Below are 21,412 nucleotides of genomic sequence, written 5' to 3' on the forward strand. Positions count from 1 at the left end.
CCTTTCCTGTGTTCCCTTAGTTTCCCCCATCTTTCTATCCTGCCTTAATACCACTTTGCTTGGCTCCGTGTTTGCTCTGATGCATCTTAATGCACAGTTCTGCTTACATACATGCTGTGACCAGACATATGTGTGTACATATAGTATAACTAAAGTGTAGTATATATTATTAGAATGTATATAACATGAAGTTTGAGCTTAGCTTTATAAAGAATATCATGAAGGAAGAAACTGGTTTCTCTCCACCCTTTATAATAATTGTTAGTTGGAAAAGATCTCAGTAGCAAGACAGATCATTAAGGCCAAGACAAATGAAAGAAGCAGCTCTGGATAGCTCGGATGGACATGGAAGATGCCAAAAGAAATGAGAGATGGCTTAGTTACTTGATTTTCAGGTAGAAGTGCCACCCTGAGAGGACCGGGGGCTCTCCCCATGTTCTGTCCTTCTGCACCAAACAAAGACAAGCAGTGGTGAAGGCAGAGACAGGAGCATGTCTCAGTGTAGTCATGTAAGGAAGTACCTGTAAAGCAGGACAGTGACCCAGTGTCTGTCTTAATGGGCTGAGAGGAAGTTAGAAATTTTGTAGCTAAGAAACAAATGAGATGGTTAACGTACATGTAGGTGACAGCAGATTTCTGGAGAAATCATCATCATTATCACTCAGGATGACTATTTTGCTTTCTATGGGGCTAACAAAGCATGGGTTAAGTGCCTTTATTTGGGAAATGTTGTGGTTTGAATACAAAATGTCCCCCAAAGACTCATGTGTTTGAACCCATGGTTCCCAGTTAATGGCATTGTTTGGGAAGTTATGAACCCTTTAAGACAGTGATTTTTAACCAGTGGGTTGCAGCACCTTTGGCAAACTTCTATCTCCAAAAATATTTACATTACAATTCGTAACAGTATAAAAATGACAGTTATGAAGTAGCAATAAAAATAATTTTATGGTTGAGGGTCACCCCAACATGAGGAACTATGTTAAGAGGCCACAGCATTAGGAAGATTGAGAACCATTGCTTCAGGAATTGGATTTGCTGGACGAGGTATGTCCCTGGGAGTGGGCTTTCTTTGAGGTTTTACACCCCAGCAACACTTCCTGTTCTCACTCTTTGCCCCGTGTGTGTGGTTGAAGTGCGATCACCACGCTTCCTGACTGCCAGGTCTGCATCATGCCTTCCCTGCCATGGGGCCGATGTCCCCTTTGGAACCGTAAGCTAAAATCACTCTTTTCTTCTTTAAGTTGCTTTTTGTCAGGGTCTTAGGTTACAACCACAGAAAAGTAACTAACACTGGGGGAGTGATTTCATCCTGGGGGCTCCTGTTCTTCCAGGCTTGCCCTTCCTTGAGGGCAATTTGATCCTTTGTCATAAAGATGGCTGTTCATCAGTCCTGCCATTTCTAGAATCTGATGTAACTAGAGAAGAGAGTGATGTTAGAGAAGTTAGTGTATGAGGCAAAGTAGAGCCAACGTGACATAGTGAGTGAGGCCAGGAACTGGATGGAGTCCTTGAGCTTTGACCCTAAGCTTAACTAGTCTCTCCCTTCTCTGTGGTTTCACTTTCTCTGTGTTTTTATGTATAAGCTGGCAACCATGGTCTGAAAACATTAAATGGAAAATTCTAGAAATCAATGATGCATGGTTTCAATTGCACACCATTCTGAATAATATGATGTTTGTCTATCCCAAACATGAATGATCAGTCTGTGAGCAGTATGACCATGCTTGTATAAGCCACCTACCCATTAGTCTCTCAGTTGACCTCAGTTATCAGGGTCTCAGTTATCAGATAACAGGGTCTCAGTGTTCTAATGAAGACATTTTAGGGCCTGTGTTAATGAATTGCCAAATGGTCTTATTAATTTAAAAAAAAAAAAAAAAAAAAAAAAAAAAAAAAAAAAAAAAAAAAAAAAAAAACATGGAGCCAGAAATTGAGGATAAAGCTGAGAGGCCAGAGGAATAGAACAAGCCACAAGCCAACCTCACCTTACCGACCTTCAGTCTCCAATGGGACCTACTTCCTGTATACCCACGCCTATATTCCTTTCTGTTCTGCCAACTCATTTCCTCTCTCTGTCCAGCTACACCATTTTTTCTTCCTGCCCAACTCTGTCACTTCCTGTCTGTCTGTACAGACCTCCAGACCTCCATGGTTAACTAGTGTTGGAATTTAAGGCATGTGCCACCACACCTGGCTCCGTTCCCAGTGTGGCCTTGAACTCACAGAGATCCAGACAGATCCCTGTCTGCTAAGTGACAGGATTAAAGGCATGTGCAGCCATTGCCTGACTTCTATATAGTGGCTGGCTTTTTCCTCTGATCTCCAGGCAAATTTTATTGGGAGATGCAGATAAAATATCACCACAGGCCTGCCTTAAAAGCTTTCTTTTTAAAGTTCAAAAGAGATGCTACCATAAGCAAGGGAAAAATTAAGTATCTGAGGATGAAGGAATGAATCTACTCACACAGTGTTTTTTCAGTCCGTGTCTCTTTATTCTCTTGTTATTCTCCTAAATTTTTTTGGCCTAATTGTCTATAATTCTTAGCTCTAATTCTCTGTTCTCATCTTCCTGCTTCTTCTCATCTTGCTTAATTCTTTCTTCTTTCACAGGAGGCTTGAAGCAATAGCAAAAGTTACAAGAGTTGCCTCTCATTGGTCAAAAGCACATTCCTAGGGTAAGCGATAAGGAGCGGAGCCATTTGCCATGGCAACACATTTTCAAGGTTTCAGGACAAAGAGGGAGGGCCATAGTGCCCAAATGAGACAGACTTTGAGACATAGGTCTATTGTCAGTGGACTTGGCAAGGGAAGAATCAGCATGCTTTTCTTAGGGTGCTTTGTGTTAGTAATCATGGTAGACACCTGTGACTCTGATTTTGTGCATAACTGTAAAGTTTTAAACTTATGGTCTATTTACAAAGGCCTTTAGTCTAGTTGAACTTGCTTTAAGGTAAGTGTGAGGTAAACGTGTGCAGTTTGAGTTAGACTGAGGTGGGATTGTTATTTTTGTTAGTCTTTGTAAGAGGAACAAGGCAGGCTTTAAGTGTCTACAGTCTCATGGGACAATAGATCTGGCTGTAAAGCATATCCTAGTACATTTTCTATATGTCAAATTATACAGCTAAGTGAAAAGTAATCTTTCTGACCACCCACAGATATATGTATCCATAGATTGAGTGTGATCAAGAGATTGCATATATACATTTTATGAAAATGTGTGGTAATGGAGAGTTATCATAGCTGTTATTTCACAGGAAGTTTAGATGGAAGAAACAGTATTCAGAATCAATGGCCTGAAAGCCTTGCTCAACAGGTTACCCCATCAAAGAACATTCCTCTGGTGGGTTGACATCTGAATGACCAATTGCTCTAAACTGTAATTGCGTCATTGCCCACAGTAGTTCATGACAATGGCTCCTGACAGTGTTCAGTCTCAACTAGCCCTGATTTTAATGAGTGATGACCCCAACGTGCAAAAATAGTGATGCTGACAATTGGGACGTGCTAAAGAGAGGCATAAAATGCTACCTTCTTGGGAAAAGGTTAACACTCTTGACTAAGCAAGATAGAGTAAAACTAGTTCTTCTGCCGACGACATTGTGAGGTTGAAGAATTCTTGTGCTTCTGCTATCACACTGCAGAAGTTAAAGCACCACAGTTCATAAGTGCTTAGTGAAAATGGAAAGGGCATTACAAAAGTGTGTGTGTGTGTGTGTGTGTGTGTGTGTGTGTGTGTGTGTGTAAATCTGAATAGGCTTAAGCACAATTCCTAGTGTTAGCATCTACTGCAAGGTCTGACTTAGAATGCACCCCATGGAGAAAAGAGAGACTGTTTTATGCATTTCCATGGAAACAAACAGGGTCTGATTATAAGGGGTGACTAGGAAATAAGGATGAGTGTTGTTGTATAGATTAATCTCAGAGGCTTGTACAGGGATCAGAAGCTCTTAGGATTTCACACCTTTCTCTTCATGGTGCAGAACAGGGAATGTGCATGTAAATATAGACTTCTACCCCAACCCACACTCCAACCCTCTCACCTGACCCCTAGTTCAGGTACACACACACACACAATGCAGGCTTCGGTTTTGGGTACAAATTCCTCTTACAAAAGACTAAGTTTTACTTTGTTTTCAGAATACTTCTTGTGTCTGCAGTTTCTCAAAATAATCAGCTGAAAATAATCCTTGTATTTTGGGATAGTATATTCTAGTCTTCTACAATGCATTCAAAAATGTTTCAAAAATAGAGGCTAGTTTAAATCAGAAATTTCCTTTGCCTACTTCACAACAACAACAGCAAAAAAACAAATTTCACCAACTGTTTGATATATATTTTGAGAGCACATGGCACATTTTTATTCATTTTTAGCGTCATTTGTTGCATATGTATTCATATGAGACACTCTGGTGAATCTATTGAAAATGAGTAGGATTAGAGGAGGCACAGAGATGAAGTGAAAAGATTGCATGTAAACTGTTACCTTGTTTCTGCAGCCTTGGAAAGCATGGAAGGGTATTACTATAGAGACAATGTTTCCGTGGAAGAGTTCCAAGCCCAGATAAACACGGCCTCCCTGGAAAAGGTCAGACAGTACAATCAGAAGCTCAGGTATGTGATCTCCACTTGTGTTTACTTGATTTTGCTTTTCACATTAGACTGTACATTCTGGCCACATGAGCAGAATTTATAACATTTTCATTGGCTTAGATTATTGATATTTCCTTTTGGTATTTATAATGTTTAATGTCTCAAATACCCTAATGGCTATGCCCCATGAAAATGAATAAGAAAAAGAATCTTGGAATGTTTTATGCTGAAGTTTTAATTTCTGGAGAAAATAAAGGGATGCAATTAAAGTTCAGCAGATTATTTCCAGGGGAAATGTCATTGTTGCATGTTATGGTGGCATCTACAGAAAGGGTCATTGAATTGCTGGGAAAACACATTCCTTCACTTGCCATTAAAAAGCTGGCCCCTCATGTGGGGAGAAAAAAAAAGGCTCCATGTGAAGATATGACAATGTGCTTGTTATTGGAAACTATATCTATATCCAAATAAGTAACACTTGAATTTTAATATTATATTTCTTCCTACATTGTTACTGTGCAGTATTATAGATCTTAGCAGAGTTGGAAGCCTTTGAGGATGGACTCTTCCCTCATGGTTGGCTCTGAACCTAACCTATTTCCATGGTAACATTACAAAGGGAAAAGTCAGCTTCCTTTCCTTAGGATTTAAAATAATACATGGAAGAAGAGAGATATGAGGGTTTGGTTGAGACTCTTTAAGGTAAAGCTCCTCCCTCCTGACCCAAAGAATGGAATTTGAGTTCTGCCCAAGCCCTGCTTGGGACTTGGCCTTCTGATCTTCCCTAAGATTAGAGCATTGAGTACTACTGAACCTGCAGCTGGGCCTGTCAGTCACCTTACTAGAACACTAGAACTGAAGATATGTTAGGGAGATGGGAGGAATAGTTATCTTCTCATTGGGATGATGTACTTGTACTGCATAGAAGCCTCTTGTGTCCCATGCCACACTGCTAAGCCTGCCTGCTTTTGTTGGTTGGTTTTTCCTCCTTTTGGATCCTAGTCAAAAAGCTAAGCATGCTCAGGGCTTTTTTTTTTTTTTTTTTTTTTAACCTATGTCTGAAGGTGCTCCGTCCCCTCCGCTTCCACCATGCAGCTGCTTTGCTAAGCATGAAGATGTTCGTGGACCCAAACTCAACATGGAGTGGCTTTTTCTTCCTCTCCATCTCCCTCCTCCATGCAGCTTCTGAGATTTACACCCCGCCTGTCCTGTTGTTGTTTTCTTCTAGAGTCTAATAAAATGATCCTCAAGATCCCTTCTCTGGCCATTTAAAAAATTCTCTTATGAGCAAGACTAAGACTCCAAAAGGGGAATCATGGATTTCCTTGATACTACAGTAGCAAGAAAAATGAACCATAGCCAGTGGAAGGGATGGATGGTAACTGAGAAGCTTTTACTTTCCACGATTATTAGACAATATTTCTCTCTTGTGAGTGAACTGGTTGGCAGATCACTTTTAAAATTACTTGACACATTAAACTTAAAAAAATGTTTAGAGTTAGCATACCAAGTGGTATATTTCATTATAGCATTTTCATATATACATATGACGCTATCCTTTATTCCTATTCATCCCTCTCCCTCGGGATCCTCCTTCAGTACCCTCCCCTTCTCTCTTCCCTTCTCTGATTGATCCCCTTCCTTCCAACTAAATTCTTCCCTCCTCTACTTCCATGTCTCTTGTATTCCATTACTGTGGTTTTCTTATTGCCCCCGCCTCTTGAAATCTCTTCCTCTGCTCTCATGACGACCCTCTTTATAATTTCATGATTTTGCATGCATGTGTGCCTGCGTGCGTGCGTGCGTGTGTGTATGTGTGTGTGTGTGCATGTGCGTGTGTGTGTGCACGATCATGCGTGCATACACACGAGTATGTGTGCTGGAAGGGAGAACATGGAGACACCAGAGAGATAAAAATGTATAGTGTTATCCAGTAAGACAGTGTGGTCCCTATCTTTAAGAGTCTGGTTTATTTTGCTTAACGTTTATTTTTAAAGGAGAAAAGCTGTTCTAGCTTGAGTCTTTGTAACTGAAAAATTATATCATGACTCCCTGCCACACACATATGTGGCCACTCTGAAGATTAAATTAATTCCTAAAATGAACAGCAGGGATGTGTATTGGTCCGGGTGATTTTCTAGTAAAACTTACCTGACTGGTTTCACAGCCTGGCCCTTCTCCCATGCTCTCGGCTTCATCCATCATGTATCATTTTTAGGAAGATTTAATCCACCCGCCCCTTTTTCAGTTACTTATTTCCTCTTCGTTAGTAAATGCATTCTGAGGTCCTAATGATTCAGATTTGTATTGGCTTAGACTGTTTCAATTTTACTTCCTTGTCTACATCACTGTTTCTCAGAGCTATAAAATGTACTTACTCCTTTCATAGCAATGAAAAATGTTAACCTTAAATTCATAATCAATTTGTTCCTAATTCCCTGACTAAGAAGCTTTGGCTTAGGAAGCTTAAGTTCAGTCTTGAGAAAAATCTTTCCATTGATGACTGTTAAAGGAGAATTTTGCCTTCCCAACTGGTGAAATATATTCCTAGGTTGTCTTTGAACTAGAAACAAAATTGAAGCATTTCTATAGAACACACAGCCTTGAGCATGCATCCATAGACTCATTTTAAGGAAATGGACGACTGCTGAAGCATTCTGCTTAACCCTGTTTCTAAACACCAGTCTTGTTTTCATCCACTCAGGATGGTGCTTCCAGACCATGCCACCCTCCTATTCGAAGCTCTGTAATGATTTCTTATGGCCTCCACGAGAAATATCAAGCTCCTTAGTTGGCAATGAAGCTCTTTCATGCCCCAACCTCTACTTCCTTTTTCTACAGATACATCCGTCATGTTCTCCTACCTAATTGTGCCTCATACTTGCCCTCTCTTGACTCCTCATTCTTCATCAGCATCTACCTCTCTGTCTCCCAGCTCCTGAGAAAGCTATGCTTATGATTCATCTTCTCATATTGCTACAGTCTTCTTTGTATTCATTTATTGCAGACTTGGAATGAATCCTGGGCACTAGACATTTCAAAAGATGCCTAGGAGTTTAATATACAGCCAGAACTGAAGACCAATTCCTAAATCAGAAGTTCTTAAAGGACAGTCATCAGGCCAGCAATGTCAGTGTCATCTGCAAACTTCTGAAAGACTCTTGAGTATCCCACTGTCTGGTTCACTTGATTCAGTCTTTCTCACACTCAAATTTCAGAACTACTGTCCAGACCAGAATGACTGAGCAATCCCTCTCCCAACTTTTTATTTTCCTTTTATGCTAATTATAAATGTCAGTTTTATTCTAGATGATAAGTTATCATTATAGATCTCTCTCCCACTTTATAGTAATATAAATTCTGTGAGTTGAAGGGTTAGCCGACTTTAGTGTCCCCTCTTGTATTCATCAAAATTTTTTGCATAAAAAAAATTTCCATTAAAAAGATCTCCACAGATGTGTGTTGAATTGCATTACTGGTATTGGTTTCTTTTGTATTGCTGTGACAAATCCCGAACTCAAATAACTTGAGAGAAAAGTTGATCTTGAGTCATGGTTACAGGGGACATAGTGCATCACAGATGTGTAGTAGGAGTGTGAGGTGGTAGCTCTTTATTTCTTGGTGGTCAGGTGACAGAGAGTATAGGCCCAGCCTTAGTGACCTACTTTTGTCAGCTAGTATCCACATTACAAACCTCTGTCTTCCAAACAGTGCCACCAACTGGGACCAAATTATCCAAACACATGCTCTGTGGGGGAGATGCCACATGCCACATTCAAACTCTAACAATGATATTTATGTTGAAGTAGCAGAAAGCAATGGGGAGTAAGACACAACTTTCTCAGCCCTGGGAGTCTACTTTAAACAGAAGTTTATATGTGTGTGTATACATACATACATATATAGACATATATGCATATATATATATATATATATGTATATATATATATCTGACAGGATATTTATTGATGATTATGAAGAAGATAGCAGAAGTGTTGTACACTATTCTGCTCTCATAAGAAAATATTTTAATGTATCTCTCTTTAAGAAAGGTTTTTAGAAGTGGGTACTCTTTGGTTTTATATATATATATACACATATATATATTTGCCCCATTCGATTTCCTGTGCTCAGGAAGGCAATTATCTTCCTACTTCCAGAAGTGCCGCTCTGCTTGCTTGTGTCTTAAATATGTAGTCAGTTTCCTCCTTAATTTTTTTCCTGTGGCTTTGCACAGATACTTTTTAGTTGCTTCGGGAATATGCTTTTGTTTTTTAGAGCCAGGAGGTAATATTAACCATTTCAAGAGCATTGACTGATCCTCTTACAAAGGAAATTTTTTTCTTTTTCTTTTTTTCATTCCTCATAACCCTAGTGCCCCTTTCACTCTTCCAGTAGAACTCATTTAATTCTGGACATTATTTTATTTACTTTTTGGATTTCAGAAAACATCTTTTTGACCTTCACCTGTGTGATTAGAAAGCCTTCCTTAGATGACAGGCTTCAGAAAGTAAACTCAAGCTAGCATCGGCAAAACAATGTATTGACCATGTGATGCAGACTTTGGTCTTGGGTATGAGTTTTCTTCCTTTCTGTTTGGTTCCCCTTTCCTCTGTGTGGATCCATTTAATTCTCTCATCTGGGCAAATATGTTCACTGTAGACCAATGTTATACATAGAAGAAGAGACAGTGCCCCCTGCTTGCCCAGCTCTACTAAAGGACCCAGGAGGGGCTTGCAGCTAGAGCCTAGCTGTCTGCTCCTTTCTGAGGGGCTTCAGTATGACACACTAGTGGACTATTAAGTGAGAGTGAGAAGGGTACTGTGCAAGTAGAAACAGTGGGTTCTATTGCTCTAGAGCAGCCAAGAGTAAATGGGTATAATTGTCTAGCAGAAAATTACAGGCATTAAACCTGCCAAATGAGGTCACTGTCCATGATGGAGTGGGACTTTGCAGTGATGCTCCTGTATTCCCATAACTAACCCTCCAAGTGTGATCTGTAAGCAAGCCCAGTAAACTCATCTCCCCAAATTAGACGATGATAAAGTCTGGCACCATGGCCTGGTCCTTTTCTGAAGATGCCTGCTTGGCTCTTTATGAACAAGGCTGAGCTAGCATAAATAGTTCCAAGATGTTTCTAAAATATAAACTCCTTCCTGGACCCAGCCAGAAATCATTATTGATTGATTTAGTCCTGTTTATAAAATAAGAACTACAACTGAAATGTTTAACTGTGAAATTCTGACAAATTCGTAAGTTAGGGAGTATTGCTAACCCTGACTTTAACTTCCTCATCTGCTCTAGGCCTTCTCAGTCTCTCAGTCTCTTTTCTTTTTATTCCCCCGGCCATGATCCATCCTCTGTATCAGCCTCATTTTGCCATGCCCTACTTAAAGGCAATTTATCATTACTAAATCCTTTCATTTTAATTCATCCTCTATTGCAAAAAGCACCGCAATGTGTCGAGTAAGGATGTAAATTGTAAATGTGAACAATGTTCCCTATAGCCAAGGAGTCCTTGAAGTTTCAGGTACTTAGGAAATTATTTTTTAATATTACTTTAGTGTAAAATGAATAGTAAAATCAAACAAAATAAAAAAGAAACTAGTCTGCATTAGCTGATGTCATTTATTATTTATATGAAGTGACAGCTTCATACTGAATATTTTAGGGCTAATGATCTGGGATATCTAAATGTAAATCCATCATCTTTACAGAATATGAGAAAATTATTCAAAGCAATGGTTCTCTTAAGGTGTGCCTTTATGAGTAAAGAATGGCACATGCCCTTTAAAAAGGTGTTTTTTTTTGGGGGGGGGGTGAGGGACTGGAAAGATAGCTCAGAGATTAAGAGCATGTACTGCTCTTACAAGGACCTGAGTTTGTTTTCCTGTACCCATTACACTGACTATAACTCCAGTTCCAGGGAATTCAAAACCCTCTTGTGGCTCTATGGGTATCTGAACTCACATGATGCATATATGGACAAATAGGCACATGTACTATACATAAATAGAAAAAAAACTTTTAAAGGCCTTTTGAAAATCAAAATATACTTTTGATGAAAAAGAGAAGAAACATAGTGATTTTATGTCACAAAGGAATACTCTACATACCCATCTCAGAGCCACTGGAAAATGACAGCCAGAAGGATGCATTTTGATTATCCCCAGAATAGCATTTCCATGAAGCATGTCATCTCTCCACATCCACAGAGAGAAATATGTCAGTGAATGTGCACTCCTGACATGGGGCAGTTATGATGCATGACGTGGATGAAGTGTCATTTCACATTTTTAGGTGCAGCTATCACACAACGGGAGAAAATGGAGGGATAGTGCACTTTCAGCTGTGGTATGCTTCTGAGTCCCTGGCTTCATAGCTCATGTCCTTCTTTTCCCTACTTTGGTGGCCTCACATGAGACACTGCTGCCCATTCCTTTGTTGTATGGCATACAGTGCAGTTGAGTTTGAAGTGGAAAATATTGCTTCCTATTGATGAGTGTGTGTGTAAGCCATAGTCAATTGCAAGTACCAGTTACAATGAGCAATCAGGTGAGTGAGCAACAGAGAACATTAATTAGCTTGTAAATTGTTTCTGTCTTTAAATTATTTCTCTGTACAGAGTCGAGGCTTTCAGAGTTAAATGATGTATGTTTTAAAACCATACAGAAACCTATATATTCATCTCCTTGGTGGTATTTCTGTAGTTTTTATTCTGCCTTTGAGCACAGTTGGGATTTTTGTTGTTGTTGTTGTTTGTTTGTTTAAAGTGTCCATAATGTGGCATCCCTAGCTGTAAACCAACTGTATACATTCAGTTCCTTTCTGTTTGCAGACCAAGAATACAGAATTTTCAGGGTTTTGCATGAGGAGTAAAGCTCCCATGGTAGGGTGATAAACCAAGTCTGTGAGGAATTTGAGTCAGTTTAGGATGCCTATGCTTTTCCTAGGTTTTTTTCTTACATGAGAGATGTATGAAGGATCCACAACTTAGGAAGTATAGGTTTTACTAAAGTGATAAATTTTCCCACTGAGGAAAAGTATACACATTCTGGGGGCTTAACTAGTTATTCAGCAAATGCCACGTACCACGGACAGCACAAAAGACATGCTGGTGCATTGCAGCAGCTAAGAGTATGCCTTCCAGGAATGTTTTGCCTTTGGGTTAAGATAAATGCTGACCAAAATTCTCTGTAACAATTAGTGAATATATCTGAAACAAACAATATGTAGGCATATATGCAAGAAGAGAGTACATCTCAACTGTGGGGAGGAAGGTGAATGATGGTTTCAGGAATCGATTGCTTAAGGAAGATCCTTTAAGCTGAGATTGGAAAGCAGGATGGAGTGGCAAGTGTTTAGGGGAGAGAGTCTGCGAGGTAAATTTGGCAGGGATGGCCATTATTTTCCAGGAGAGGGAATAACATTTTCAAAAGTCTAAAAGGTAAAGGGATAATTTCTAAGGTATGACTGAGGCTCCAGCTCATGCGAGAAGAATGTGAAACTGATATATAAACAGAAACTATATGTTCCTTTTACCCATTTTACCCTTCAGCTCCACTCCAACTTCTGCCAGTCCACCCTTAACCCAGGACACACTTCAGCTCCATCTCCTTTTGTTGGAAGTGTAATTATTTTGTAATTATTTAGGACCCATCTCAGATTCATCTTCCTGCAGGATGCCTTCTGTTACATCTAAAGCTGCAATTAATCAACTTCTTTCAAAACTGAGCAACTTTTTGAATTGCATTAGTTTTGTTGGGGTTAGGGAACTATTTATCTGACTTCTTCAGTAGGATGAGGAAAAACGGGTCTTAGTATATATGCCCCAAATAGCTGTATTGAATTAGAAATCATATTAGTTGTAATGTATGGCCATGCTCTTGTCACATTATTATTATATTGAATATATTCCACTATCCAGTCTACTTTGTTTTATATCCAAAAGTTTTCAGACCATTTGAAGGGGACAGATGCTGGCTCTGTTGGAGATCTCTCCAGAAAATTTATCAGTATAGTCAAGGTTCATAAATTTCACATGAGATGAGAACAGATAAAGTTGAAGTTGTAGTGACGTTTTGAGAGCAACATATCTCTTTTTTATTTGAAAAGTACTGTAATTCTATGAAAGCTGACACCATTGTTTTACTGAGAAGGCAATATAGTTACACGTATATTAATGTGTTAATCTTGTTTAACTCACTTGGGCTGTACTTTTTAGATTCAGACACCTTCATTTGCCCTTGAAAACTTATACCTGTAACTAATATTTATTTTACTTTTACCTTAAAGGAATTCTTAATGTAATATTTTAGTAAGGGGAGAACATGGGATTAGAATTCCTAGCCTATGAGTTTTCACATTTTTGTGATAAATATCTGTATGTGGTAATATTTATCAGGAAGAATAGTTATATTGTCTGACAAGTATAAGCAGATGAAATCATCTTTATTTTCTGAGCATCTTTGGGAGAGAAATCATCTCTGCCTAGATGCTAAGACACTATTGTTTTCCATCTGGAAACTGAGGAAAAGCTAAGAAAAAAAAAAAAACGCTTTGTTTTTGCCAAAGTAAAAGGAAGATCAAAATACTTTGTGTTCATAACTTCTTTTGGAATAAATAAATGCAAGTTGAATATTTCAAAGAGAAAATAAGCCCACCCCCAAAGAATTAGTTAAGGAAATATACTGTCTGAGGGAAAATGTCCAGTGCTTATGGAAGCAAAATTGATTTTTCACTCTGCTGACTTTTGTATTTGATCACAAGGACAATCTTAAAATGGCATAGTCAAGGCACTTTAGTCCAGCTTTTTTTATGAATGTTTTTCCTATTGCTTTTGCTTGGTCCCTTTTTGCTGGCATTTCAGATTTTGTTTTGTGGATGTACCATGGAAGGTGAATAGGTAACTATAAATTACTTTTAGCTTGATCCCGGAGACTTTGATACCAGAGGCCTGCCTCTTAACTTAGAAGAAAAGGGTATGGCTTTATTGAAACCCTTGGTTGTGATGGGCAGCACAGCATGAAGTTTGTAAAATTAGCTGCCTGGTTAGATAGCTCAACTTCAACAGAAGGCAGGTTCTGTGTTTAGTAGATGCAAGTTTGTGAAATCTGTCAGTCATGTTGACTTTGTTAGATTTTAGTACATTCAGTCCAAATAACTCCAATTCCCATTGCTAGCCAGTTCCTACATCTGTCTCTTGGTGTACCTTGGATCTCAGTCCTTACAGCATGATATCTTCCCATCTCTTCTCATTTAGTCTTTTGCACTTTGCCTTCCCTAATGTCTCTATGATGACTTCTGTTAACTTGTATTCTTGTATTATTTAATTGTCTCTCTCTCTTTTTTTTTTTTCTTTTCACCCATTTGTTTTTTCCTTTTTGGTTTACACATTAACAACAAAATGTCTACTAATAGATGATTAACAAGGGTATATATGTATAGAAATGCCCAAAGGTGGGTCAGCCATACCTGGAAGCAAGTCGCAAACAGTGGCAGGTTCTTGACTGGCATCGCAATGACTTCATGACTCTCGGGAGAATAGTGTGGAGTCGGTGTCGAGGTTGAATGGGACTCCCCAGCTGCTCCTATCCTGCTTGAAGAATTGTTCCATCTCATTCAGCAATAGTTACTGTGCACTTTTATGCAAGTGCAAATGTAGGTACAGCACTGGGGATGCTGTAATGATTCTGAGTCTCCTAGGAGATCCCCGATAGGGGCAGTAAGCAGGTTATATGAGGGTTTTCCCGTGCACACCGTGGCTTTGATAACATGAAACTCAGAAAGAGATGCATATACTATGAACAACTAGGGAGTTCAGGGACAGGAAGCAGTGCTGACAGATGATACTGGTGGGTGAGTTGTAGGAGAGAGGTCCCATTTCAGTGGATGAGCAAAGGCACTGTGGACCTGTGAGGCATGAGCAGAGGCAGGGTCGAGTCAGGGGAGTATGCAGGAGGAGGCCATGATAAGCTTCTGATGCAGCCTGAGGAACTTGGGCTTAAGCCCTCCTCCTGAGTGCTAAGAAGTGTGGTAGGGGAGGGTAGTTCAATCTAAATGGGTGCCAGCATTGAAGACCAACCGGGAATAAGGGCAAAGCCAAAGAGAGACTGAGGTAGGGAGAGGGAGGTAGGAGAGGAAGAGGGAGGGAGAGAGGGAGGGAGGAAGAGAGGGAGGGAGGGAGGGAGAGAGGGAGGGAGGGAGGGAGGGAGGATACTTAGGACACTATTAAAATAGTTAGGGTAAGGGTAAGTTAATAGTTAAAGATAATAAGGCCCCTACCATTGAGAAATGGAGAAGGAATGCAGTAAAATGTCCAGAAAGACTGACATGGTTTGAATACATTGTTAGTTGGAAGTCCATCTCTGAGTCAAGCTCAAGCTCAGTCTTATATGTTGTCTTCATAGTGACTGTACTTTGTGAAATATTACTGGCAGAGAAGGGTCATCTGCATTAATATAATGCCATTAAAATATATCACCATCTCTATTCAAAATCCAAAGTAAAGGATCAACATATATATTATATTTAGTACTCTGTTATAATTGTAAAAAGATAATAACTTTGTATTATCACTAAATAAAAAATACATAGACAAATTTGAACATAAATAGAATATTTTCATTTTAGTCTACTCAAATACTAAAACCTTTAATCATGCAAAACTGAAAGCCTACAGTGGTACCCACCCACAGCTGTAGACGAATTTCTAAATGGTCTTAATAAATAAAAAACACAGAGCCAAAAATTTGGGTTAAAGCCTGAGAGAAAGATCAGAGGAATAGGACGAACCACAAGCTAACCTCACCTCACCAACTCTGCATCTTCCAAAGAGAGCTTCTTCCTGTTTACTCACATTTATAATGCCTTTTCTCTTCTGTTCTCTCATTGGCTCTCTCAGCCCAGCTACATCACTTCCTCTTTCTACATATAGCTCTGTGTTGATGTAATCAACAGTCTTATTAAATAAGAAACACAGAAACAATGTAAAAGAGAAAGCCGAGAGGTCAGAGCTCAGAGCTAAAATCTCACCCTTCCGCCTGCGGTGTCCCAGCTTCCCGAAAGAGAGCTATATCCCGTCTGTTCGTTTTTTTTATAGTATGTTGTTCTGCCTTCTCATTGGTTGTAAACCCAAACACATGACTGCCTCATCACTGTCTGAATGTACAGCCCCCTAGGTCTTAAAGGCATATGTCTCCAATGCTGGCTGTATCCCTGAACACATAGAGATCTATGGGATTAAAGGTGTGTGCCACCACCGCCACACTCTGTCTATGGCTCTAATAGCTCTGACCCCCGGGCAACTTTATTTATTAACATACAATCAAAATCACATTTCAGTACAATTAGAATACCACCACATTTCCCCTTTTCTATTTTAATAAAAATAAAAAAAGCAAAAGGTTATAACTAACAAAAGAAAAACTATATATAAAAGTACAATAACTATATACAATATATACAAGTAATAAATACCTAAACAGGTATTTGACAAATCAGAGAAAATAATTCCATTATCTATCCTATTTTGGTAAATCCAAGATGTATCTAATGCACTTTCTATCCTAATTAATTTTCAACTATAACTAACTAATCTTCAACCATAACTAACTAATCTTCAACTCCCTCAGAGACCCAAGAAGGGAATAATATTAGCTAACAAAAATAAAAACAGGAAGTGCATGCAAGCAACTTCCAAAAAATTTTGTGAGTTGACAGAAACAGCCAGTTGCCTGGGCAGTCACCTGAGGTTTCTCCGCAGTGTTGGGGCATCATCTTCAGCCTATAGACTTAGTGTATCTAACAGACTCATTTGTGAAGTAGGATGTACACAAGGTCAACAGTTCAATCTCACATTGGGTGAGAGCAGTCCACGTACCAGAAACACCTGAATTCCACTAGTGTCCTGTCATGATTCAGGATTTTAAATTCTGGAAATTGTTGACAGTTTTTTAATTCAGCTGTCCATTCTTCTTGGCTGTGTATATATGGCTTCATCTCAGCATCCCCTTCTTCTCCACATCCCTCTATTAAATGCCAGTCTACTTTCGAGAGGCATGAACTTTCAGTTGCTGTTCCATTGCATAACAGAAGCCATCGGCCCTCTGCCTGTTAAGCTGCCTTTGAAGAAAAGGGCACCGTACCTTTTCTGGATGCGAAGGCCACTTCAGGGATGGGGCCATATTGTCCTGGCCTCAGAAGATGCCTTTTGATAAAGTCATAACCACACTTGTTTTGGCAAGAATCAGTAGTCCCTTGTTTCGTGTTCTGTCTGTCCATTTTGTCCTGTTGATTCGAGGATACTTTGTTGTCCAGTGGCTAACTTTTGCCACAATGAAAGTTGACCCCATATGCAGTTTCTTCAATGCCCATATTTTCTCTGAAGTAGATTGGTACTGCCAGGAGCCAACATGTCTCAAAAAAGAAAAATTTTCTAAGTTATTAAAACATTTTAAATGCCATATTCTGTAGATCTCTGAAGGGTTTGATGATGATCTGTCTGTATAAAATATATCTGCTCAGTCTTAAAAACATACCTAATATGACTATAAGTTAGTTCTATTGTAATGTCTAACTACTAACTTTCATTTCTTTATATCCTAATAGTTGGTAATAATAACATTCAAGGATCAGAAATTTGCATTACATTGTTAAATGAATGGTATAAATACAATTAGAAATATACATATAGCATTTTCTAACAATATCAGTTTCAAATTTGTATACAATATAAAACAATCCAATCCAATGTAAAATATTTAAAACTAGTAATTGTCTTTTTCTTTTCTTTCTTTTCCTTCCTTTTTTTTTTAAAAAAAATAAGAACCTTAAATCTAATCTCCTTTGCTTAGCCTTTTTCCTAACCCTTGACAACAACTTGTAACCAACCCCCTAAATACTGAAAATTATCCCAGACCCAAAACCCATTAAAAAGACCAAAAAACCACCCGCCCCACACCACCTCTTTGGGAATGTGGGCATCGTATTCTTAAAATTGCTTCCTGCTGGGTATGGGTGAAGTTTTCTTTATCCTGAAAGAAAAATTTTAGGTTAATTGTCAAATTCTAGGAGAGGTAACTATATCCTTCATTATCCAGTCTGTGTATAATGCCAAAGTTCAGGGTTTATCTCAAGTCCTTATTCAAGTAGTCTTTGAGACTAGATCATCTCAGCTAGTCATCTCAAAATTGCACTGAGCACCTTGTAGTTCAAAGCTGATCTGTGGATGATGTTTGTCAGCTTAATGATATTATTATTGTCCACGTGGAATTGTTGTTGTTGTGGGGCTTCATCTTCTTTCTGGAGACTTCAGTTGATGTTAGGCCTGGCCGTGATTTCCTGCAGAAAACTGATAAGAGACTCGAACACAAAAACATATATATGCAGCTAGCCTTTTTTCTAGAATTAGTTAGTACTCTATATGACCATTCATATCCTAACAAAGTTTAAAATGTATATATATATATATATGTATATATATATATATTAATCTTGTAAATTTTGATATAAAATTTATACTTTAAGAAAAGTTTGAAGAATCAGAATAAAATCAAAAGAGTTGAGATTAGTAATAGAATAGTCCCTTAATTAATTTTGCCTTTGTCCTGTACCATAGCAGAAGATGGCTCTTTTATTCTGGCATGATACAGGGAGTTTGCATTTTCCTTTTAACAACATGCTTGAGTTTAAAGAAGGAGAGAGCCATTCTCCAACTCCAAAGTCAGCTTTAAATTTTAATTGAACTGGGACTATTAGAAGACCAATAGTGTTAAATCTTTAGAGAAAAGCAGAAACAAACATTTAGGAAGACATAAAATTTTTTAGATAATATATACCCATACATCATTTCATTCTGTTTCTTGGGATAGATGATTTGTCCCTTTTCTTCAGTTGTCTCATTTGTCCAGTGTTCTTCAAATTCCTTAACCTTCATTCTCCTAAAAGACAAAAGCAAAAACCTTTCCCCAAGACTAATTTTGGGGACGTTTCTTTTTGACAAGTTATTATCTGATTAAATGAAAAGGCATGTGTTAGTTTAAATTGGATGTTCATGCTGGTTGATGAACTATCACCTCCTCTAATTAAGAGGTCTCTCTTGTTCAAATCGAACCTTTATCAATTTTGATGGTACCCACAGCTTATCTTCTCCTGTAGAAACAAAAGCAAAACCTCGTCCCCAATGTAATACACACCCTGGTTTCCATTCTGAGGTCAGCACATCCTTAAAGTATATAGGCTGATTTAATTCTGTAGTGTTTTCTATTATCCAATGTCTCTCTGCAGCTGTTGTTCCTTTCTCATTGGCATTCAGAAAATTCAAAGTTAGAAGAGCATTATGCAGTCTATTTCTGGGGATTTTTGTTACCCATTTCTGTTTATTTAGCATATCCTTTAGAGTTCTGTTTGATCTTTCTATAACTGTTTGACCTGTAGGATTATGTGGTATGCTTGTAATATGCTTTATATTGTAATAAGCAAAAACTGTTTCATTTTAACAGAGACATATGATGGAGCATTGTCAGTTTTGATTTGTGCAGGTATACCCATGATGGCCATAACTTCTAGCAAATGAGTGATTACAGAATCAGCTTTTTCAGAACTCAAAGCAGTAGCCCATTGAAATCCTGAATAAGTATCGATAGTGTGGTGTACATATTTCAATTTTCCAAATTCTGCAAAGTGAAACACGTCCATCTGCCAGATTTCATTTCTCTGAGTACCCTTTGGGTTACATCCTGCTGGTAATGGTGTTTGATTGTAGAAGGAACACGTAGGACATTTCTTTACTATTTCTTTGGCTTGTTGCCAGGTTATGGAAAAATCCTTTTTTAAACCTTTTTTAAAATGTTTTCATAAATGTTTTTTATGAAATTCTGAGGCTTCCAGCACATTTCCTATCAATAATTTATCAATCTCATCATTGCCTTGTGCTAGAGGGCCTGGCAGACCAGTATGGAATCGAATGTGAGTTATATATAAAGGATGATTCCTTTTCCTGATTGTATCTTGTAATTGAATAAATAGTGAAGTTAATTCTGAAGCATCAGGGATAAATTCTGCAGTCTCAATATGTAACACCACTCTTTCAGCATACTGAGAGTCAGTTACTATGTTGAGAGGTTCTGAAAAATCCATTAATACCAACAAAATAGCATACAATTCTGATTTTTGAACTGAATTATACAGACTTTGAACCACTTTACTCAAATTTTCTGATTTGTAACCTGCCTTTCCTTCTTTGTTGGCATCTGTATAAAATGTACGAACCCCAGATATGGGTTTTTGCCGTACAATTCGAGGCAAGATCCAATCAGCTCTCTTTATAAGATCAATTCTATTGCTTTTGGGATATTTGCTGTTAATTTCTCCCAAAAAATTACTGCAAGCTCTTAGCCAAGGTTCACTTTCTGTCCATAATTTTTCAATGTCCTCCTTAGTTAATGGTACGACAATTTCTGCTGGGTCTATCCCTGCTAATTGACGAAGTCTCAATTTTCCTTTGTAAATCAAGTCAGAGATTTTTTCCACATAAGTTTTTAATTTTTTATTTGGTTTATTTGGTAAAAATATCCATTCTAATATAATATCTTCCCTCTGCATTAATATTCCAGTAGGAGAACGCCTAGAAGGTAAAATAACCAAAATGCAATCCAGCTTTGGATCAATACGATCCACGTGTCCTTCATGCACTTTCTTTTCTACCAAGGCCAATTCTTTCTCAGCTTCCGGTGATAATTCTCTTGGACTATTTAAGTCCTTGTCACCTTCTAAGGTTCTGAACAAATTAGTCAGTTCATCATTTTTTTACCCCAATAGTTCGTAGATGAGAAATATCTCCAAATAATCTTTGAAAGTCATTAAGAGTCTGTAGTCTATCTCGCCGAATTTGCACCTTTTGGGGTCTAATTTTTTGTAGCTCTATTTTATATCCTAAATAATTAATAGAATCTCCTCTTTGTATCTTTTCAGGAGCAATTTGTAATCCCCAGCAAGGCAAAATTTTCTTTACTTCTTCAAATATTATTTCTAAATTATCTGCATTTGAGTCAGCTAGTAAAATATCATCCATATAATTATAAATTATAGATTTAGGAAATTTTTTACATATCACTTCCAATGGCTGTTGTACAAAGTATTGGCACAGAGTTGGGCTATTCAACATTCCCTGTGGGAGGACCCTCCATTGAAATCTTTTAACCGGTTGAGAATTATTATAAGTAGGCACTGTAAAAGCAAATCTTTCTCTGTCTTCTTCTTGTAAGGGTATTGAAAAGAAACAGTCTTTTAAATTAATAACTATGAGAGGCCATCCTTTTGGTAACAGAGTAGGCAAAGGCATCGCAGATTGTAGAGAGCCCATTGGCTGAATTACTTTGTTAATTGCTCTAAGGTCTGTTACCATTCTCCATTTACCAGATTTCTTTTTAATAACAAATACAGGAGAATTCCAAGGGCTGGTTGATTCTTCAATATGCTGAGCATTCAACTGTTCTTCTACCAGCTCTTCTAAAGCCTGGAGTTTCTCTGTTGTTAAAGGCCATTGCTGGACCCATACAGGCTTGTCTGTTAACCATTTTAAAGGTAGAGCTGTTGGTGTCTTCGGAAGATCATCAGTTATTGTGCCCTGTTCTTGTATAATATGGATGGCTGGTGACCACTCATTAGAACAATATCTTCTAATATTTCTCTCAGTAACATGTGCTAGTTTATGATTTGTTTCTGATATTGGAGGGATGTTAATCTGAGTATTCCATTGTTGCAACAAGTCTCGGCCCCACAGGTTCATAGTTATGTTAGCCACATATAGTTTTAATTT

At 38.2% G+C, this 21,412-nt stretch overlaps 1 protein-coding gene across 1 annotated transcript in view; it reads left to right on the forward strand.

Moving 5' to 3' along the window:
* Positions 1-21,412, forward strand: part of Prex2 (phosphatidylinositol-3,4,5-trisphosphate dependent Rac exchange factor 2) — a 307,700-nt gene that overhangs the window by 235,260 nt on the left and 51,028 nt on the right. The window contains exon 35 of the mRNA XM_028864566.2: positions 4,500-4,614. Coding sequence (XP_028720399.1) covers positions 4,500-4,614 — 115 coding nt within the window. The remainder of the gene's footprint in view (positions 1-4,499; positions 4,615-21,412) is intronic.

This window comes from Peromyscus leucopus, chromosome 5, assembly GCF_004664715.2.
Source record: "Peromyscus leucopus breed LL Stock chromosome 5, UCI_PerLeu_2.1, whole genome shotgun sequence".
Classification (NCBI taxonomy): domain Eukaryota; kingdom Metazoa; phylum Chordata; class Mammalia; order Rodentia; family Cricetidae; genus Peromyscus; species Peromyscus leucopus.